This window comes from Crinia signifera, chromosome 9, assembly GCF_055691185.1.
Source record: "Crinia signifera chromosome 9, ASM5569118v1, whole genome shotgun sequence".
In the NCBI taxonomy this organism is placed as follows: domain Eukaryota; kingdom Metazoa; phylum Chordata; class Amphibia; order Anura; family Myobatrachidae; genus Crinia; species Crinia signifera.
In genome coordinates, this window is record NC_139225.1 from 92,645,499 (window position 1) to 92,669,417 (window position 23,919).

General features: G+C 49.1%; 1 protein-coding gene across 1 annotated transcript in view; it reads left to right on the forward strand.

Annotated features, from left to right (window-relative positions):
* ALG13 (ALG13 UDP-N-acetylglucosaminyltransferase subunit) overlaps positions 1–23,919 on the forward strand; it is a 154,175-nt gene that overhangs the window by 114,663 nt on the left and 15,593 nt on the right. Inside the window, 1 exon segment of the mRNA XM_083160737.1 lies at positions 8,496–8,658. Coding sequence (XP_083016863.1) covers positions 8,496–8,658 — 163 coding nt within the window.

Genomic DNA, 23,919 nt, shown 5'->3' on the forward strand with positions numbered 1-23,919 from the left:
GACACAGGTGTAATGCCCCCCCAGCAGTGACACAGGTGTAATGCCCCCCCAGCAGTGACACAGGTGTAATGCCCCCCCAGCAGTGACACAGGTGTAATGCCCCCCCAGCAGTGACACAGGTGTAATGCCCCCCCCCCCTCCCAGCAGTGACACAGGTGTAATGCCCCCCCCCCCCCCCCAGCAGTGACACAGGTGTAATGCCCCCCCCCCCAGCAGTGACACAGGTGTAATGCCCCCCCCCCCCCCCAGCAGGGACACAGGTGTAATGTGCCCCCCCCCCCCAGCTGGGACACAGGTGTAATGCCCCCCCCCCCCGCCCAGCAGGGACACATGTGTAATGCCCCCCAGCAGGGACACAGGTGTAATGCCCCCCCAGCAGTGACACAGGTGTAATGCCCCCCCAGCAGTGACACAGGTGTAATGCCCCCCCAGCAGTGACACAGGTGTAATGCCCCCCCAGCAGTGACACAGGTGTAATGCCCCCCCCCCAGCAGTGACACAGGTGTAATGCCCCCCCCCCCCCAGCAGTGACACAGGTGTAATGCCCCCCCCCCAGCAGTGACACAGGTGTAATGCCCCCCCCCCCCCAGCAGTGACACAGGTGTAATGCCCCCCCCCCCCAGCAGTGACACAGGTGTAATGCCCCCCCCCAGCAGGGACACAGGTGTAATGCCCCCCCCCAGCAGGGACACAGGTGTAATGCCCCCCCCCCCCCAGCAGGGACACAGGTGTAATGCCCCCCCCCCCAGCAGGGACACAGGTGTAATGCCCCCCCCCAGCAGGGACACAGGTGTAATGCCCCCCCCCCCCCCCAGCAGGGACACAGGTGTAATGCCCCCCAGCAGTGACACAGGTGTAATGCCCCCCCCCCAGCAGGGACGCAGGTGTAATGCCCCCCCCCCCCCCAGCAGGGACACAGGTGTAATGCCCCCCCCAGCAGTGACACAGGTGTAATGCCCCCCCCAGCAGTGACACAGGTGTAATGCCCCCCCCCCCAGCAGTGACACAGGTGTAATGCCCCCCCCATGCAGTGACACAGGTGTAATGCCCCCCCCCCCAACAGTGACACAGGTGTAATGCCCCCCCCCCCCAGCAGTGACACAGGTGTAATGCCCCCCCCCAGCAGTGACACAGGTGTAATGCCCCCCCCAGCAGTGACACAGGTGTAATGCCCCCCCCAGCAGTGACACAGGTGTAATGCCCCCCCCCCCAAGCAGTGACACAGGTGTAATGCCCCCCCCCCCCAGCAGGGACACAGGTGTAATGCCCCCCCCCCCCAGCAGGGACACAGGTGTAATGCCCCCCAGCAGTGAGACAGGTGTAATGCCCCCCCCCCCAGCAGTGACGCAGGTGTAATGCCCCCCCCCCCCCCCCAGCAGGGACACAGGTGTAATGCCCCCCCCAGCAGTGACACAGGTGTAATGCCCCCCCCAGCAGTGACACAGGTGTAATGCCCCCCCCCCAGCAGTGACACAGGTGTAATGCCCCCCCCCCATGCAGTGACACAGGTGTAATGCCCCCCCCCAACAGTGACACAGGTGTAATGCCCCCCCCAGCAGTGACACAGGTGTAATGCCCCCCCCCAGCAGTGACACAGGTGTAATGCCCCCCCCCCCCCCAGCAGTGACACAGGTGTAATGCCCCCCCCCCCCCCAAGCAGTGACACAGGTGTAATGCCCCCCCCAAGCAGTGACACAGGTGTAATGCCCCCCCCCCCCCCCAACAGTGACACAGGTGTAATGCCCCCCCCCCCCCCAGCAGGGACACAGGTGTAATGCCTTGGCTCTCTCCTCTTCTCCCTCTACACCACCTCTCTGGGCACCCTCATCAGCTCCTATGGTTTTCATTACCACCTTTATGCTGATGATACCCTAATCTATCTCTCCTCCCCCGACTTATCCCCATCACTTCTGTCCAAGGTCTCCGAATGCCTCACGGCCATCTCAGCCTGGATGACCCAACGCTTCCTGAAACTAAACATGGCTAAAACTGAACTTCTAATCTTCCATCCCCCGAACATCCCCTCTTCTCCCACTATCTCCTTCAGCATTGGTGAAACCGAGATCACGTCCACCGACCAAACGCGCTGCCTCGGTGTCATCATTGACTCCTCCCTCTCTTTCACCCCCCCACATTCGTGCTCTCTCACAGTCTTGCCGCTTTCACCTACGCAACATCTCACGCATCAGACCATTCCTCTCCACTGACGCGACCAAAATTCTCATTCACTCTCTTGTCATCTCCCGCCTTGACTACTGCAACATCCTTCTCTCTGGGCTACCTCTCACCCGCCTCGCACCTCTCCAATCCATTCTTAACGCTGCTGCTAGGCTCATCTTCCTCTCCCGCCGCTCTACCTCCGCCTCCCCCCCTCTGTTTATCTCTTCACTGGCTCCCCATTCCTTTCCGAGTTCTCTTTAAACTCCTCACCACCACCTACAAGGCTCTCTCCTCCTCCACAGCTCCCTACCTCTCTTCACTGATCTCTATCCACACTCCCTCCCGTCCTCTTCGCTCCATCGCTGACCGCCGACTGACCTCTCACCTAATCACCTCCTCCCACTCCCGTGTCCAAGATTTCTCTCGCGCTGCCCCCCTGCACTGGAACAACCTCCCGCCACCCATCAGGCTATCTGATTCCCTTACCTCCTTCAAGCGCTCCCTCAAAACCCACTTTTTTCGACTAGCCTATCCCTCCTCCTAACCTCTTTTGATGCTCCTATCCTGCCTCCGTTCCCCTCCGTTCCTACTTATCCTATTGTATTTCGTTCGTCCACCCACCTATTTTTAGTATGTTAACTCTTATGAGCAGGGCCCTCCTTCCTCACGTACTCACCCTACCTCATTACCTCACCTGTGCTCCTGTCCTGTTCTTCCCTCCTCTACTTCATCTTCGGTCTCCTTGACTATTTTGACACCTACTTCTGAACTGATGCTGATTTTAGTTCTACCAGCTATACCCCTATTTATACTGTATCTTTTCTACACACCCTGTACGTTACCTTGTAATTTGTTTGTTTTTTGTTTCTTTTGTTTGCTATGTACGGCGCTGCGGACACTTTGTGGCGCCTTATAAATAAACGTACTACTACTACTACTAATGCCCCCCCCCCAGCAGGGACACAGGTGTAATGCCCCCCCCCCCCCCCAGCAGTGACACAGGTGCAATGCCCCCCCCCCCCCCCCCCAGCAGTGACACAGGTGTAATGCCCCCCCCCCAGCAGTGACACAGGTGTAATGCCCCCCCCCCAGCAGTGACACAGGTGTAATGCCCCCCCCCCCCAGCAGTGACACAGGTGTAATGCCCCCCAGAAGTGACACAGGTGCAATGCCCCCCAGAAGTGACACAGGTGTAATGCCCCCTTAGCAATGATACAGGTGTAATGCCCCCCCCCCCAGCAGTGACACAGGTGTAATGCCCCCCCCCCAGCAGTGACACAGGTGTAATGCCCTCCCCCCCAGCAGTGACACAGGTGTAATGCCCCCCCCCCCCCCCCAGCAGTGACACAGGTGTAATCCCCCCCCCCCAGCAGTGACACAGGTGTAATGCCCCCCCCAGCAGTGACACAGGTGTAATGCTCCCCCCCCCCCCAGCAGTGACACAGGTGTAATGCCCCCCCCCCCCCCAGCAGTGACACAGGTGTAATGCCCCCCCCCCCCAGCAGTGACACAGGTGTAATGCCCCCCCCCCACAGCAGTGACACAGGTGTAATGCCCCCCCCCCCCCCCAGCAGTGACACAGGTGTAATGCCCCCCCCCCCAGCAGTGACACAGGTGTAATGCCCCCCCCCCCCAGCAGTGACACAGGTGTAATGCCCCCCCCTAGCAGTGACACAGGTGTAATGCCCCCCCCCCCCAGCAGTGACACAGGTGTAATGCCCCCCCCCCCCCCCCCAGCAGTGACACAGGTGTAATGCCCCCCCCCCCCCCAGCAGTGACACAGGTGTAATGCCCCCCCCCTAGCCGTGACACTGACCGCTCCGGCTTTGCCTCTTCTGCTGCGGCCTCCTCATTTAAAATGTAGAAAATACCTGCAGTCGGCTGAGCCAGATTAAGCCCTCGGGGTGCCCAGGGCACCCAAGACAGGTGCCCCCCAGCTCTGCCCCACACTCCCTAACAGTACCGGCAACAAGCAGCATGGGTTGGTCTCACGCACGGTAGTCTGTAATTGCTTATTGCCCAGGGAGAGGGGCGCATGTCCTGAGGCAGGCAAAGAAGGAATTATTGCCATCGCATTACATTAGTGATCTCCAGGACCAGCTATTATCGGAGACCCCTTGCTCAACCAACAGTGCAAATAAATAAATCTTTATTAATTGGAGCTGGACGCAAATTTAAACATACTACGATCACTCCTCCCTTTAAAGAAAACAAAAACGTTTTCCCCTACAGTAAAAAAAAAACCATATTATATCCCCCACAATAACCCACATATTCTTTCCTTCAAATAAAAAATAAACTGCAAGGAAACTTAAGGCCCCCATACACTATGCGATTTTGGGCCTATTCCATGCGATATCGGCACTTGGGCAGATAAATCGAGTGAAATCGCCCAAAAATCGCATGCGTGTGACATTTGACCCGATCCGATGTGCGATCCAATTGGACTGGATCAAGAGGACGGACGTTCAGCATGTACGATGACATCTGACCGCCTGCAGCGGGCGGGCAGCAGCGGCTCTGAAATGAGTGTCCAGCGGGTGGTGCCAGTGACAGTGGGGTAGGCGGCGGTCATAATCAGCATGCTGTCACTGTGCAGGGGCGTCTATTACATCTTTAAAATAACATGTCAAATGACTGTCCAGCTTCTGATAGGCTGAGACAGCGCACTCTCAGCCAATGAAAAGCTGGACAGTCATTTGACATGTTATTTTAAAGATAATAGCCGCCGCTGCACAGTGACAGCACGCTGATTATCACCGCCGCCCGCCCCGCTGCACACAGAGACGCTGCTGCCAGCCCCCACTACCGTCGCTGGTCACCGGCACTGCCGCTGCCCACCCCCCCACCCCCACCCCCACATGTTAAAGTGCCAACATCAAGTGCCAAATTGTATGTGAGCCTCCCGGGGAGCTGCCGGGCGGCTTGCAGGAGAATTGGATCCGACTTGTCCCCAGGACAAGTCGACCTAATGTATGGGGGCCCTTAAGATGTTACATACCTCCCCATATCACACATAACAGCATCACAGACAACTATACAGGAAAGTACAGTTACAGTACTTCCTGCATCCAAACAGTTAATGAAGAGTCTGCTTGCCGGGACAGTAATAAATCACTGAACAGGACAAGGGAACAGTAAGGGTATAATTGAGGAATACAGGCTGCCCCTGTCACTGCTACAGTCACAGCTTTGATCACATAGTGCACATTGATCAATGCTTTCACTTTTGAACTTGCAATTTCTTGCTCTTCCGAGTCCCGGCTGTTCTGGACCCTCACGCGTACCTTTGTGCAGCACTTAGCAGCAGCTGTCCTGGGCAACAGCAGGACAAGAAAGGGGATCTAGCTTCTACCCGAGTGAGAAAGCAGACACGCTTAGTAGTGGTGAGCGGCGCGGCAGGGGGGAGGAGGGATGCTTCCTGGAAGAGCTGACAGCCGCTCACATAAGAAGAGGTGAGCAGCCTGTCAGCGCGGCTGTGGACTCTGGAGTGGAGACTGCAGTGCTGAGGGTAGTATGCACACGCTGCCGCGCTCAGCAGTGTACACTCAGCGGGTGGGTACTAGACGCACAGCAACGGCCAGGGAGGGACAGTAATTTCTCAGCTCCTATTAACTGTGCAGGGCACAAGGCAGGCAAAAATGGGCAGGGTGGAATTCGGCAGCTTTTTAAAGGGGCAGGGCGCAGCGCCCTGCGAAATAAGCCTAGCAGGAACACTAGTGAACGAAACGCGTCTGTCCATATCACACTATGAAGTGGGACATGTATACAGCATATAGGGGTAGATTTATTACTAGGCGATCAGGGGAATCTGCGCTATTCCCGTGCGTTATAGCAGGGGATAGCGTTTCCCCTGATCTGTCACACCCGCCGAGCGTTTACTCTAACGCAGGCCTTGTGGGGCAGGAGGCATAGCGCAGGGGCGATATTTTGCACTGCGCCCCTGCCTCCTGCCAGATTTATGAACGGTCAGCATCGCTGACAGTTCCGCCGCCTGCAGCTGTCGACTTCGCCAGCTGCAGGCGGCGATGCCCTATACCTAACAGCAGGGACAGCGCTGTCCCTGCTGCTGGCGCTGAACTGCGCTGGGACTAGCGCAGTGAGCCGGCCGGGGCGGGAAGGAGACGGCGCATCAGTATTAACTGATGCGCTGTCTCCAGGAGGGACATCGCCGGAGGTGGGAGTTAGCGCTCCCCGACTCCGGCAGCAAGATCTTAATATTGTCGGTGTCCCCTCCTGCTTCGCCTCGCTAATGAGGCGAAGCAGGAACTGTTATAGCGGCGCGATAGGCGCCGCTATAATAAATCTACCCCATAGAGAGCTATTAAGTAAGAAACTTAAAAATCTTTCTCGAACGGGGAAAAAACCATCTTGGTGGGGCATATATATCCTGTGCAGAGATATCCTCTCTATTTTGCTGACTTATTTTTTTTCTGCGCAGGGCAAATATTGGCTGCCTTTTTTTACACTGCAATTTAGATTTTAGTTTAAACCCACCACACATTACTGTACATTTATCCAACCTGCAACGCTACATGGCTTTTCCCATTTAAAGAGATTTTGTTTTTGAGATTCTTACTGAATTACCCCCATAGAACAAGCTTCAGTGAAACAAACTAATTTCAAGGAGACAATGTAGGGAAGTTTAAAGAACCTACAATAATGAATTACTTGAGACATCTGATAGAACATCAAAAGACTTCCATATACACCAAATGCAGTTGAAAAGAAAGTACAGAACCCTGTTTGAAATGATGAGGTAGAAGCTAAATGAGTTTTGGGTTATCCAAAATGTTCTAGTGTGAAGCAACAATGACAGCTAGTTCTCCATAAACCAGGTTGGGGCATAAAACCAATCTGGGTCTCTGATGTCCTTACATTAGGTGATACTTGGTGCTACATAGAAACATAGAATTTGACGGTAGATCAGAACCATTTGGCCCATGTAGTCTGCCCCTTTTTTAAACATGTTACCTCAAACCATATTTAATCCTTATTTTTTTGTAAGTATATCAATATGCTTATACCAAGCATGTTTAAATTGTACTACTGTATTTGCGTCTACCACCTCTGATGGTAGGCTATTCCACTTATCTACTACTCTTTCTGTGAAGTAATTCTTCCTCACATTTCCCCTGAATCTTCCTCCCTCTAGTTTCAGTGCATGTCCTCGTGTTCTGTTGCTCCTCTTCCTGTGAAGAATGTCTCCCACCTGTACCTTGTTAAAACCCTTGATATATTTGAAAGCTTCTATCATGTCCCCCCTTTCCCTTCTCTGCTCTAAAGTATACATATTAAGATCTTTTCGTCTTTCCTGGTACGTTTTGTGATGTAGGCCATGCACCATTTTAGTTGCCCTTCTTTGTACAGTCTCTAATGTATTTATATCCTTCTGGAGATATAGCCTCCAGAACTGAACACTATACTCTAGATGAGGTCGTACCAATGACCTATACAGTGGCATTATTACTTCTTTCTACTGCTGATACCTCTCCCTATGCAACCAAGCATCTGACTTGCATTCTTCATTTTTTTTCTTACATTGCCTACCTGGATATGCTCTTAATGCTTGGCCTCAAGGCCCGGACCCCCATTTTCATCACTCTTGGGGATCTGGAGATGTGGATTGCACCCGAGTATTAGTCTGTGTGCAGTCACTGCTACAGTGCAGCACCCAGCTCTTGAGCACTGCATGAGAAACCTAGGTGTGGCCCACACACCGTAGTGACTCCACTGGTCCCAAAGGATTAATATAATAGGGTTTAGGTCTGATAACAGCAGTGCTTCTCTGCCCCCTGACCCCCCCCCCCCCTTCTTTTTTGTGACCTGTTGCTGCTTGGTCTTTATGTGTAAAACACTGGTTATATTTCAGAACAAAAATATATTTCAGAACAAAAATGTGGCTTCTATCTTGACTTGAGTTTTTTATGTCGTTTTAAATGTAAAATTATAGCAGATTGTGATGAGCCTGTGGCAATATCTTAAGACCGTGTTCTACTTGTGTTTTTATTGTTAATAGAGTGCCTCAGGTCGCATTTTAGGTTATTCATTTTATCAGTATTCTTGTGTTGTGAAAGGGCTTCTGTTAATAGCATGTAAGTGTATAAATGGATTTACACATTACAGTTAGGACAATGTATGGCTACGTTTGCATGAAGCCGGTTTGTGTGAACATTCTTGGAAATGTATGCAATTAATCCAGATGTGTTTTTTTTTTTTTTTTTTTCAAACGTTTAATTGCAGTCTGTTTTGTTTTATTTGCCTTCACTCTCTCATTCGGTATCAGAACAAGGTTTGCGAACAAACTAAACATTGCTGCTTTTTTTTATTTTCAGTGTTACCATCAAAGTTTCTGGCACTCCATGGTGTATGTGCAACCAGTACCGACACCGCCTCATATAGAGCCTTTCCAAGGCTTTCCAGAACCGGTCCCTATAGTTGACCAAAACATGCCTACAGTATACAATGATAACAGACCATTGACACTAGAAGCTGGCGGTAGGTAAAATAGTTTTATCCCTGCAAAACTGTGCACAATGTTAAGATGTCAATTTGTTAGTGTTCGCTAGGTGGAAGAAACTTTAAAGGTTAAATTAGATACGGCTGTAGTAAAATAGTTTAATATGGAAACGGCAAAATTCTCTTCGAGTTACGAATCATCATGACACCGGGCGCAATTTACGGCTGCCGAATTTGCTGAAAAGTGCTTGCACCTCCATAGGGGTGTGAGCAATTTTCAGCGAATTCGGCCCTGCGAAGGGTGCACGTTAGCGTTAATTCGGGTGCCATTTTCAGCGTTAAAACAGCACCGTACGGCAACTCGCACCCTTCGGGATTAATAGGATCGACCCCTGTGAATGATAGTGTGATAAAATGTTGGGACAATAAAGTTATTCTGATGTGACCACACTTCATAGGTAAACACAAAAGCAGCTCCAAAATGATTAAAATCTGGTTACTCTATCACAATTGTATTTATTAAGTACACTTAAATTGACTAAATAGCCAGCATGAAGAAAATTTTTTATGTAATGATGAGTTAAAATAACGAGTCCCCACAAACCATAGTGTCCTGGAGAGACCGTATTTATGAGCCCATAGAAGGTAGGTTGTATCCCCAAATGGTCATCCGGAGGGAGAATAAAAGAAATGCAGATTTTGCCAGGAGTGGCCCAAATAACCAACGCAGTTCCTTTGTATGATGGTAAGTCCTCAAACCTCCAAAGACAGCAGATAACCGTTTGAACCATGTTGATAAGTGATGACCGGTCCAAATAGGGTTGGTGTGGTCTGCAATCCAGGAACACTGGATTGGGGGGCAATGGCAATGCCCTTTTACGCGTTTCACTACGCCTGGGAGCTTTATCATCCTTTGATAAAGCTACCAGGCGTAATGAAACGCATAAGGAGGAAATTGCCATGGCCCCCCAACCCAGTGTTCCTCAGCAGGGACTCCTTATTTTAACTCATCATTACATTTTAATATTTCTTCATGCTGGCTATTTAGTTAGATTTAGTGTACTTAATAAATACAATTGTGATATATTAACCAGTCTTTAATCATTTTAGTGCTGCTTATTTGTGTGTTTCATGTTTTATTGTACAGGACTGACCATCCTGGTGTAAAGCAACAGCTGGGTAAAATCCGCCCCTCTCAAGCGCCCCCTGGTTCAATCTCACTAGTGAGATTTGGTCCACACTTCCTCCTCTTTTTTTTGCACTAGGTGATCGCATGACCGCATGATTGTATGATTGTATATGCATTGCCAAGCTACATCAGATCACATGGACAGAAGTTGATCACTGCAGTAAAGCGTTAAAACTACATTAGAATACCTGTTTTCAGGGGCGTAATGCAATGCAGTGCAAAGTCTTGACTAGATATAGTGTATCAGGGAAAGAGAAAAAGATGGGCGGGAGGGGGGTTGGGAGAGAGCTTTCTTCATGGAAAAGGAGGGAATAAGTGAAAGAAGGGAATAAGTGAAAGAAGGGGAGAAGAGGAAAAGAGAAAGTGTCCGAGAGAGACAGTGCTAGGTAGAGCGAAATGGGAAGGGAGAAGATAAGGGGGAAGTGTGTGGAAAGAGATGGGGAGCAGAGAGACAGGAGAAAAAGACTAGGGACAGAGAAAGATTGAGAGAGATGGAGGAGAGGGGATAGTCTCGGAAAAGAAGGGGTGGAGCAGAGAGACACAGGACCCTAGACACAGAGGCCCTTATTCTGATCGGTGCGGATTTTTCCGCATGCGGTCGTACCGCCGATGGTTAGCGACTGCGCATGTGCAGAGGTCACTCTGCGCATGTGCAAGCGGTTTCGCCGTACGTATTCTTTAGACGCCGCACAGGGGGCGGAGAGGGGCATGAAGGGCTACTTAGCCTCATTACCCTATGCATACGCCCCGCGTTTCATGGGCGTTCCCATGCAAACGCAGGGCGTATGCATGGTAATAAAGCCGTGACGCATGTGTAGGGGGCGGGCATCTGACATCGCCGGATGTCAGCTGCCCGCCCCCATACATGATTTCATACGGACAAGTGTCCGTGTGGTCTAGGGTGGCGGGCGCTGGTGGAGCGTGCGGCCCTGCATTCGATGTTCGGCGACCATCGAATGCAGGGGCTGCTCCCAAGACCACTTTCATGCGGACCGCCACATTTCCGCGTACGGACGGAGGTGGCGATCCGTATGGAAGGCGGGGATTCGCCTGCACGGTCCTGGCCGCATATTTATGATCTGGCCGCACCGATCAGAATAAGGGCCAGAGGGAAAGTTTAAAAGAGGGTGAGATATGGAGTGAGAGGGTTGAGAATAAGAGGGGACAAGGAGAGAGCATGGGAGATAGGATTTGGGGGGGGGGGGGCGGCATTGGAGGGAGAAAGGGGTGCGTACAGGCACAGACAGCAAGACGAAAGGTCAGGTGGGGAGGAGCACCAGCTGCTGACGGGTAAGGGGGGGGGTGGGGGCATTTTTTGAAAAATAATAAACAAAAATATTTGAGATATTGGTACTTGTGTAGTTTCACGGCGCCGCCGCGCGCACACTCTGTGTATGAAACTTGGCAGCTTGCCAGACGCTCTGTTTAACTGTGCGCGTGCCGCTCTAGCTGTTCTCAGCGCAGCGCGTGGCTGCTTTCCTTATGTAAGCTACGTTATCAGCGTATCGCTGGGCAGCAGCAGCGCATGCTGCCCAGTGCTGACAGGTCACTGTGGTACTTGTAGTTCCACAGTGAAATAGGCAGTTGTGCGCACCGCTGACACCGGGGGCACGTAAACTGGACACCCCGGCAATTTAGACGCTAATGCGTCTACATCCACACTCCCTGAACTGGACACCCCGTACACTATTAAAGCTGTCACAATGACACTAGTCGACGCAACAGCTGTCGACCTTGTTAATTCCACTATCCACACCAACCCGAAGCGTGGCGAGCGGCGGCGGTACGCGTCCTACGACCTTTTCATACCCCCACTATCCACGTCGGCGTGGAGTTGAGAATAGAAAGTGTGGTGAGCCACCGAGCCCGAAGCGTGGCGAGCGAACGCGGATACCTTCACAGGTGCCGTGTCCCCTCGCGGGCTTCACAGGTGTCCGCGTCCCCTCGCTGCACTCGCCACGCTTCGGGCTCGGTGGCTCGCTGCGCTCGCCACACTTTCTATTCTCAACTCCACGCCGACGTGGATAGTGGGGGTATGAAAAGGTCGTAGGACGCGTACAGCCACGCTTCGGGTTGGCATGGATAGTGGAATTTACAAGGTCGACAGCTGTTGCGTCGACTATTGGCATTGTGGACAGGTTTTAATCGTGTACCCCTAGACCCAGCTGCTGCTGGCCAGCGCTACGCTGATAACGTAGCTTACATAAGGAAAGCAGCCACACGCTGTGCTGAGAACAGCTAGAGCGGCACGCGCACAGTTAAACAGAGCGTCTGGCAAGCTGCCAAGTTTCATACACAGAGTGTGCGCGCGGCGGCGCCGTGAAACTACACAAGTACCGAGATATTAGATTAGAGCTGGGGTAGCCAACCCTAGTCCTCGAGAGCTACCAACAGTGCATGTTTTGCAGGTCTACTCACAGAATCACAAGTGAGCTAATTGGCTCCATCTGTGGATCTTTTAAAATGTGTCAGTGATTAATGAGTGCAGCTGTGCAGCAGCTAGGTTGTCAGGAAAATGTGAACTGTTGGTAGCTTTCGAGGGCTAGGGTTGGCTACCACTGGATTAGAGAGACAGCGTTCCCTATCCAAGAAAGAGATCAGTGCAGGGTCTATATTATTAGTAAAGAACACAGAAAAAAGAACAGAAGAAAAAGGACCAGCACTAAAATTTCAGTGGCATCATTTTTACTTAAAAAAAAAAAAAAAAAAAAAAAAAAGATCCATACAGTCAATGTAATGGCAGGAGTAGCCCTACAGCTGTTTTAAAACAATCAATTGGTTTTCATGAGCTAATGATGCATTGCATGGGGACCAGTTATATAGCAAAAAAGGCATAAAAACAGAACAAACAAATACAGTACCATGCTGACACTGGCCAGTCCAGCCTACCAAGGACTGAAGGAGTCAAACAAAAGCCACCCGTATTGAATACAGTGGCCAATCATGCGAGTGCATGCTGCTGTTAATTACAGCTGATCAGTGCAAGATGCAAAATGCTGTGTGGCATCCACTAGACAGCCGTGCAGCACCAAAATCATAGGATTCATGTGCCACTACTGTTCTTTTTTTTTCAAGTAAAATCACTGTTTCTGAGTTTTTTTTTTTTTTTTTCTTACATGAAAAAGTGAGTGTGTACAGTGGTCGACCATGAAATTAGGTCGACAGGGTCATTAGGTCGATATGGGCAGTCTAAAGGTCGCCATGGGTTTGTTGTCCTGAATGTCAACATAGGGGAGTATTCAATTATTTTTTTCTCCATGTGCAGTAAATCCTGTTTAGGATTCGCTGCACATTCGCAGGGTTCCGGGGGCTGCAGCATATCTAATGAGCAGCTCCCGACTCCCGGCCCCCTGCTGGTGAAAGTGTAAAAAAAAAAAATATACAAATATACAAAAACAAAAGCCTTTATTTTAAAAGATCACTTTCCAGTTCACCTTAAAAAGATGTCAAATGCAAAACGGTGAATCATGGCAAAAATCAGGGAGAAAGCAATTCACCATCCTAGCATTGAATACACTCTCGGCGAATGCCAGTGAAAACCCCATTGAAATACACCAGCGAATTGCAGCGAGCATGAAACTGACAACTGGCCGGCATTCTCTGTTCGCTTTCGGCGAACATTGAATAGGGTGAATCATATTTTCAGTGAAAACCCCCTCCAGCGATTCACGGCGCCCCCCCCTCCCGTGATTTGCGGACCCCCCCCCCCCCCCCCGTGATTCACGGCACCAAGCGCCCCCGCCCGCGATTCGCCGCGCCCCCGCCCGTGATTTGCTTTGCCCCCCTCCCGCGATTTGCAAACCCCCTCCCGCGATTCACAGCACCCCCCTCCTGCGATTTGCACACACACCTTCCCCCCCACCCTGGAATTTGCGGACCCTGCCCCTCCCGCTATTCACGGCACCCCCCGCGGACCCCCTACCGCGATTTGCGGTCCCCCGCGACCCCCCCCCCGCGATTCAGTGCACCACCGCGCCCCCTCCCGCGGTTTGCTACGCCCCCTCCCATGATTCGCTGCGCCCCCTCCCGCGATTCGCTGCTCCCCCTCCCGCGATTTGCAAACCCCTGCCCCCTCCCGCGATTCACGGCACCCCCCCTCCTGCGATTTGTAGACCCCCTCCCGCAATTAATGGACCCCCATGGCACCTCCCGCGCCCCCTCCCGCGATTTGCGCACCCCCCGCGATTCATACACCCCTCACGCAATTTGCAGACCCCCTCCCGCGATTCACGGACCCCCTCCCGCGATTCGCTGCACCACCGCGCCCCCCCCTGCCGCAGTTTGCCGCGCCCCCCTCCCGTGATTCGCTGCACCCCCTCCCGCGATTTGCAAACCCCTGCCCCCTACCACGATTCACGGCACCCCCCCCCTGCGATTTGTGGACCCCCTCCCGCGATTTGCGACCCCCCCTTCCCACGATTCACGGGACCCCCCTCCCACGATGCGCGGCACCCCACGACCACCCCTCCCGCAATTCATGACCTCCCGCATTTCACATACCCCCGTGAGAATGGGGGATCCTGCTGCGCTGCAGGTTCCCCCACTGCCAGAAGTGTCCCCACGGTCCTCTGCACCAGCGCCACAACTTTTATCAATGTCTTGCCCACATATCTCTATTATACAGCCTCCTGCACTCATACACCCTCACTCTCTCCCAGTGCGAGGAGACGCTCACCCACTGCCGGGAGCTGCATACTGTCCTCCACCCTCCTCCAGTTCTAGGGATGCCCATCAACCATCAGTGATTTCAAATCATTGCCGGTTTATGGCCGATGTTGAATACTTTTGCTATCGATGTGAGAGGACCAGATGGTTTCCCTACATCGATGGCAAAGGAGAACCGATCACGTTTAAATTTTTTTTAAGGTGCCAGGACACGGAGCATAGCTCCGCCCCCCCACACTCGGAAGTCCCGCCACCGAGTTCTGATTGACCCACGACCTGTTCAGTCAGATATAATGGATGACCATCGATAGCTACAACAATCGATGGTTAACCAAGTAATATGTTACTATCGATGGCATGGTGCAAATTCGCCATCAATGGCAACCATCAATGGCGTCTGCACCAATTCCCATCCCTACTCTGCAACAGCCAAAAACCTTTACTACCACCCCTCGTGCCCACACACCTCTATCACTGCCCTGCCTCCTGTTCTCCTGCCCCGTAACTTCCGCCAGTGGGGACCCGCTCACCTTGTGTTGCCCACATTCCCCTATCATGCTTTACCACCCAGCCTCCTGCTCTCATGCACCCTAACTCCCACACAGTAGGAGGAGACACTGACCCAGGGGCACCGTCCTGTACTCCTGTGCTGCCACAGTGGACCCTCACCCACTGGCAGAAGCTGCACAGTGTCCTCCACCCTCCTCTTTAGTCCCCCTTATGCAACCACACCCCTATCACTACCCAGCCTCCTGTTTTCCTGTGTCGTGACCTCCGCCAATGGGGAGCCGCTGACTCAAAAACACCCTACTATACTATTGCGCGCACACACACTCACTCCCACACCCACAAATGTCACTGTACCCTCCACACTATCAATGTACATCTTACTCTGTAACCGATTTTTAATTAAACAAAATAATACATGTGTATTGTTTATTTTCATTTATTGTTTTTAAAATATTTTATAATATTAACCCCTTACCGACGCAGCCTGTTTTTGCCTTCCTGACAGAGCCCTTTTTTTTTCAAATCTGACATGTATCACTTAAGTGGGGATAACTTTTTTTTGCTTTTACTTATCCCAGTAGTTGTTTTCTCGTGACACATTGTACTTCAAGTTAGTGGTAAATTTTGGTCGATACAGTCTGTGTTTTTTTGTGAAAAATACCAAAATGTCGTAAAAAAATTGAAAATTTTGCAAAATGTTCAATTTTCTGCTTGTGAGACAAATAATCATACCACTCAAAATAGTTAATAACTAACATAGACCATATGTATACTTTATGTTTCCATCATTATTTCAACCTCCTTTTAATTTTTTTGGACACTAGGAGGCTTAAAATATGAATAGCAAATTCTCAACTTTTCAAGAAAATTTCAAACACTGATTTTTTTAGGGACCAGTTCAGTTCTGATGTGACTTTGAGGGACTTGTATGTGAGACACACCCATAAATGATGCCATTTCAAAAACTGCACCCCTCACAGTATTCAAAACAGCATTTTGGAAGTTTGTTAACCCTTTAGGTGTTTCACAGGAATTAAAACAAAGTGTAGGTGAAATTTCAAAATTTCATTTTTTTTTGCAGATTTTCAATTTTAACCCCTTCCCGACATTTGACGTACATTTACGTCATGGCCGGGATGTACTTCCCGACACATGGCATAAATGTACGTCATGACTTTAAACTGTCACTGCGTCTCGAGACGCAGTGACAGAGGGACGATGTCTGCTGTCCCTGACAGCAGACATGTCCCTGCATGCCCAGGGGGGGCTGCGATGTCGCCCCCCCGTCGGCGATCGCTGTGATTGGCTGTTCAGTGTGAACAGCCAATTACAGCGTTTTCCTGTGTTACCAGCGAATCAGACGCTCGGTAACACAGGTGTCAATCACCGCCGGGCGTCAGGGGGCATGAGGGGACACCTCACCCCACCCTCACCCCACCTGCCCCCAAGGCTGTGATTGGTCCGTGGGACCCACGGACCAATCACAGCCAAGGCGCGACATTTAAACTAACGGTGACTGCGCTGCAGACGCCATTCCGGTCTGGAATGGCGTGCAGAACGGTCACCGTGCCTGTCTGCCGTGAATACCGACCTGATCCTTGCTAATACTTACCTGATCCTTGCAAATACCTTACCTGATCACTTGATCACTGCTTGTAGCGTGCTGGACGCTTCCTGGATCTGACTTCCTGAGACTTCCTGCTGCTGCTGCAGTGTGATAGAGAGATAGAGAGAGAGAGATAGAGAGAGATAGAGAGATAGTGATAGAGAGAGCTATATTTTGTGTCTGCTACCCCCCCTTTTTGGGGGTGCAGGGTTTTTTTATATATAAATAACTGTCACTGCTGCTGCTGCAGTGTCATAGTGATAGATAGTGATAGATAGTGAGAGATAGTGATAGATAGTGATAGATAGAGAGATTTGTGTCTGCTACCCCCCCTTTTTGGGGGTGCAGGTTTTTTTTTATATATATAACTGTCAGTGCTGCTGCTGCAGTGTCATAGTGATAGATAGTGAGAGATAGAGAGATAGAGAGAGATAGTGACAGAGAGTGATAGAGAGTGTATATTTTGTGTCTGCTACCCCCCTTTTTGGGGGTGCAGGTTTTTTTTTATACATATAACTGTCAGTGCTGCTGCTGCAGTGTGATAGATAGTGATAGATAGTGAGAGATAGAGAGAGATAGTGACAGAGAGTGATAGAGAGTGTATATTTTGTGTCTGCTACCCCCGCCTTTTGTGCTGATCACCATATCTGAGGTGATTAGCAACTTTTTGGGGGCGCCGAGGTTTTTTTTTTTATATATACCTGTCAGTTGCTGCCAGTTGCACCAAAGGTTGTGCACCTGCTGCCCCTCACTGGTAATCAGTGTCGCATCACTGATCACCTTTTTTTTTTTTTTGTGGGTGCTGTGTGGTCTTTTTTTAATTTTTTTTTTACACACACTGTGATTTTGTGGGTGTCCTGTGGCCACTGTGCGCTGATCAGTGACGTACATCACTGATCAGCTTTTTCGGCACAGGGTTGATCTATTTTTTTTTTTTTTTTTTATCAAATTCCTGTTGCCTTTGAGCGCTGTTCAGTGACAGACGTTACTGACCAACATCTGTGCTCAATTTTTGGCGCAGGACCTTTTTTTTTTTTAACCCCTTTAATTTTTTTTTTTGGTATAAAGTATTTTTTTTTTCTGCACTACATACACATTACACACTACATTCCCCCCAGGTTGAAATAAAGTTTGTACCCCCCCCCCTACACTATACACGTGTTGAAACATTTCACTACCAGTAACACAAAAATAAAAATGGCATCCCAAATGTCCTCCCAAATGTCCTCCCAAATGTCCTCCCAGTCATCCAGGAGAATGTATTCAGTGGAGGAGGCATATGCCATGCTTGCCTCTGACTCTCCAGTGATGCAAGCGGGGAATTTGAAGGATTCGTCTTAAGCTCCTCTTCCTCCTCTGGTGATGAGGGACCCCCTCAAAGACGCCCCCGTAGAGCAGCTGAGACCCCCCCCCCAACAATTGATCTCGTATGGACCCCACCACCAGACAATTTTGAGCCCCAGGTTTACTGAGTTTTTGGCCATGCCAGGAATCCAATTTGATTCCACAGGTCTCAGAGAAATTGACTTTTTCAAATTATTTTTCTCTGATGATTTTATAAATTTAATGGTGGACCAAACTAATTTATATGCCCAGCAGTTTATTGCTCAAAACCCCACGTCATCATTTGCTAGGTGGACCCCTGTAGATGCAGTAGAGATGATGACGTTTTGGGGTCTGGTGTTTCATATGGGCATAGTAAAAAAGCCAGAAATTAGGCAATATTGGAGTACAGATGTTCTGTACAGTACTCCATTTTACCGTATGGCCATGACCCGGACTCGATTTGAGACAATTCTTAAATTTATACATTACACCGATAATGCACAGTGCCCACCCAGAGATGATCCCACCTTTGACCGGCTATTCAAAGTCAGGCCGGTCATTGATCATTTCAGTGCCAAATTTGAAGAGGTGTACATCCCTGAAAAATTTATTTGTATCGACGAGTCCCTTATACATTTTAAAGGAAGGGTTAAATTCCGCCAGTACCTTCCCAGTAAGAGGGCAAGGTATGGCATAAAAATGTATAAACTGTGTGAAAGCACCTCAGGGTACACCCACAGGTTTAGGGTTTATGAAGGGAAGGATTCAAGAATTGAACCGCCAGAATGCCCCCCCTCCCTCGTAGGTGTTAGTGGGAAAATTGTCTGGGATTTAGTGCACCCCTTCCTGGATAAAGGTTATCACCTCTATGTGGATAACTTTTACACTAGCATCCCCCTGTTTAAGGCCCTTGGTTCAAGAGGTACAGCAGCTTGCGGTACTGTGCGCAAGAACCAAAGAGGCCTCCCAAAAACGCACATTGCCCAAGTAATGAGAAGGGGTGAAAGCAGGGGAATATGCAACGAAAATATGTTGTTGGTCAAATATAAGGACAAGAGGGATGTCCTTATACTGACAACAATTCACGGAGACAGTACCACCTCCGTCCCTGTACGAGGTACCAGTACCCACACCTCAAAACCTAATTGTATCCTGGATTACAATAGGTACATGGGCGGAGTGGATCTTTCAGATCAGGTACTGAAGCCGTACAGTGCCCTGCGGAAAACAAAAATCTGGTACAAGAAGGTGACCGTGTATATCATCCAGATGGCACTGTATAACGCTTACGTGCTATTCCGTTCTACCGGCCAGAGGGGGACATTTATGCACTTTCAAGAGGAAGTCATAAAGGGCCTAATATTTGGGAACCAGCAGGCAGAGGGCCCCAGTACTTCTAGTACTGGCCCCCGTATTGTACCAGGGCAGCATTTTCCTGATGAAATCCCCTCCACTGGAAAAAAGGGCAGGACACAAAAAAGGTGCAAAGTTTGCTATAAAAAGGGAATAAGAAAGCAAACTATTTTCCAGTGTGACACTTGCCCCGACAAACCCGGCCTATGTATAAAGGAGTGTTTTAAAATATACCACACATCTATGGAATATTAGGTTCATAATTTCACCGTGCTTCGGGGGTCTTGCTAATGCCACATAGCACCCACCATTCATTCCACCAGAATCTGAGCCGCAAAATCCAAAAATCACTCCTTCCCTTCTGAGTCCTGCCATGCACCCAACTGGTATTTTTGGTCACATGTGAGGCATTGCCGTACTTGGGAGATATTGGGGCACAGATTTTGGGGTGCTTTTTCTCCTTCATTCCTTGTGAAAATGAAAAATTTTGAGCCAGAACTGCATTTTTGTGTAAAAAAATGTAATTTTTCATGTTCACTGACCACTTGTATCAAAATTGGTGAAACCCCTGGGGGTTTGAAATGTACACTATACCCCTAGATGAATTCCCTGAGGGGTGTAGTTTGCAAAATGGGGTCACTTGTGGGGGGGTTCCACTGTATTGGTGCAACATAGCACCCACCATTCATTCCACCAAAATCTGTGCTGCAAAATCCAAAAATCACTCCTTCCCTTCTGAGTCCTGCCATGCACCCAACTGGTATTTTTTGGTCACATGTGAGGCATTGCCGTACTCGGGAGAAATTGGGGCACAGATTTTGGGGTGCTTTTTCTCCTTCATACCTTCTGAAAATGAAAAATTGAGCCAGAACTGCATTTTTGTGTAAAAAAATGTAATTTTTCATGTTCACTGCCCACTTGTATCAAAATTGGTGAAACCCCTGGGGGTTTGAAATGTACACTATACCCCTAGATGAATTCCCTGAGGGGTGTAGTTTGCAAAATGGGGTCACTTGTGGGGGGGTTCCACTGTATTGGTGCTTTGGGGGTCTTGCTAATGCGACATAGCACCCACCAAAATTCCACCAGAATCTGAGCTGCAAAATCCAAAAATCACTCCTTCCCTTCTGAGTCCTGCCATGCACCCAACTGGTATTTTTTGGTCACATGTGAGGCATTGCCGTACTCGGGAGAAATTGGGGCACAGATTTTGGGGTGCTTTTTCTCCTTCATACCTTCTGAAAATGAAAAATTTTGAGCCAGAACTGCATTTTTGTGTAAAAAAATGTAATTTTTCATTTTCACTGCCCACTTGTATCAAAATTGGTGAAACCCCTGGGGGTTTGAAATGTACACTATACCCCTAGATGAATTCCCTGAGGGGTGTACTTTGCAAAATGGGGTGACTTGTGGGGGGGGTTCCACTGTATTGGTGCAACATAGCACCCACCATTCATTCCACCAAAATCTGTGCTGCAAAATCCAAAAATCACTCCTTCCCTTCTGAGTCCTGCCATGCACCCAACTGGTATTTTTTGTTCACATGTGAGGCATTGCCGTACTCGGGAGAAATTGGGGCACAGATTTTGGGGTGCTTTTTCTCCTTCATACCTTCTGAAAATGAAAAATTTTGAGCCAGAACTGCATTTTTGTGTAAAAAAATGTAATTTTTCATGTTCACTGCCCACTTGTATCAAAATTGGTGAAACCCCTGGGGGTTTGAAATGTACACTATACCCCTAGATGAATTCCCTGAGGGGTGTAGTTTGCAAAATGGGGTCACTTGTGGGGGGTTCCACTGTATTGGTGCTTTGGGGGTCTTGCTAATGCGACATAGCACCCACCAAAATTCCACCAGAATCTGAGCTGCAAAATCCAAAAATCACTCCTTCCCTTCTGAGTCCTGCCATGCACCCAACTGGTATTTTTTGGTCACATGTGAGGCATTGCCGTACTCGGGAGAAATTGGGGCACAGATTTTGGGGTGCTTTTTCTCCTTCATACCTTCTGAAAATGAAAAATTTTGAGCCAGAACTGCATTTTTGTGTAAAAAAATGTAATTTTTCATTTTCACTGCCCACTTGTATCAAAATTGGTGAAACCCCTGGGGGTTTGAAATGTACACTATACCCCTAGATGAATTCCCTGAGGGGTGTACTTTGCAAAATGGGGTGACTTGTGGGGGGGTTCCACTGTATTGGTGCAACATAGCACCCACCATTCATTCCACCAAAATCTGTGCTGCAAAATCCAAAAATCACTCCTTCCCTTCTGAGTCCTGCCATGCACCCAACTGGTATTGTTTGTTCACATGTGAGGCATTGCCGTACTCGGGAGAAATTGGGGCACAGATTTTGGGGTGCTTTTTCTCCTTCATACCTTCTGAAAATGAAAAATTTTGAGCCAGAACTGCATTTTTGTGTAAAAAAATGTAATTTTTCATGTTCACTGCCCACTTGTATCAAAATTGGTGAAACCCCTGGGGGTTTGAAATGTACACTATACCCCTAGATGAATTCCCTGAGGGGTGTAGTTTGCAAAATGGGGTCACTTGTGGGGGGGTTCCACTGTATTGGTGCTTTGGGGGTCTTGCTAATGCGACATAGCACCCACCAAAATTCCACCAGAATCTGAGCTGCAAAATCCAAAAATCACTCCTTCCCTTCTGAGTCCTGCCATGCACCCAACTGGTATTTTTTGGTCACATGTGAGGCATTGCCGTACTCGGGAGAAATTGGGGCACAGATTTTGGGGTGCTTTTTCTCCTTCATACCTTCTGAAAATGAAAAATTTTGAGCCAGAACTGCATTTTTGTGTAAAAAAATGTAATTTTTCATGTTCACTGCCCACTTGTATCAAAATTGGTGAAACCCCTGGGGGTTTGAAATGTACACTATACCCCTAGATGAATTCCCTGAGGGGTGTAGTTTGCAAAATGGGGTCACTTGTGGGGGGGTTCCACTGTATTGGTGCTTTGGGGGTCTTGCTAATGCGACATAGCACCCACCAAAATTCCACCAGAATCTGAGCTGCAAAATCCAAAAATCACTCCTTCCCTTCTGAGTCCTGCCATGCACCCAACTGGTATTTTTTGGTCACATGTGAGGCATTGCCGTACTCGGGAGAAATTGGGGCACAGATTTTGGGGTGCTTTTTCTCCTTCATACCTTCTGAAAATGAAAAATTTTGAGCCAGAACTGCATTTTTGTGTAAAAAAATGTAATTTTTCATTTTCACTGCCCACTTGTATCAAAATTGGTGAAACCCCTGGGGGTTTGAAATGTACACTATACCCCTAGATGAATTCCCTGAGGGGTGTACTTTGCAAAATGGGGTGACTTGTGGGGGGGGTTCCACTGTATTGGTGCAACATAGCACCCACCATTCATTCCACCAAAATCTGTGCTGCAAAATCCAAAAATCACTCCTTCCCTTCTGAGTCCTGCCATGCACCCAACTGGTATTTTTTGTTCACATGTGAGGCATTGCCGTACTCGGGAGAAATTGGGGCACAGATTTTGGGGTGCTTTTTCTCCTTCATACCTTCTGAAAATGAAAAATTTTGAGCCAGAACTGCATTTTTGTGTAAAAAAATGTAATTTTTCATGTTCACTGCCCACTTGTATCAAAATTGGTGAAACCCCTGGGGGTTTGAAATGTACACTATACCCCTAGATGAATTCCCTGAGGGGTGTAGTTTGCAAAATGGGGTCACTTGTGGGGGGTTCCACTGTATTGGTGCTTTGGGGGTCTTGCTAATGCGACATAGCACCCACCAAAATTCCACCAGAATCTGAGCTGCAAAATCCAAAAATCACTCCTTCCCTTCTGAGTCCTGCCATGCACCCAACTGGTATTTTTTGGTCACATGTGAGGCATTGCCGTACTCGGGAGAAATTGGGGCACAGATTTTGGGGTGCTTTTTCTCCTTCATACCTTCTGAAAATGAAAAATTTTGAGCCAGAACTGCATTTTTGTGTAAAAAAATGTAATTTTTCATTTTCACTGCCCACTTGTATCAAAATTGGTGAAACCCCTGGGGGTTTGAAATGTACACTATACCCCTAGATGAATTCCCTGAGGGGTGTACTTTGCAAAATGGGGTGACTTGTGGGGGGGTTCCACTGTATTGGTGCAACATAGCACCCACCATTCATTCCACCAAAATCTGTGCTGCAAAATCCAAAAATCACTCCTTCCCTTCTGAGTCCTGCCATGCACCCAACTGGTATTGTTTGTTCACATGTGAGGCATTGCCGTACTCGGGAGAAATTGGGGCACAGATTTTGGGGTGCTTTTTCTCCTTCATACCTTCTGAAAATGAAAAATTTTGAGCCAGAACTGCATTTTTGTGTAAAAAAATGTATTTTTTCATTTTCACTGCCCACTTGTATCAAAATTGGTGAAACCCCTGGGGGTTTGAAATGTACACTATACCCCTAGATGAATTCCCTGAGGGGTGTAGTTTGCAAAATGGGGTGACTTGTGGGGGGGTTCCACTGTATTGGTGCTTGGGGGGTCTTGCTAATGCGACATAGCACCCACCAAAATTCCACCAGAATCTGAGCTGCAAAATCCAAAAATCACTCCTTCCCTTCTGAGTCCTGCCATGCACCCAACTGGTATTTTTTGGTCACATGTGAGGCATTGC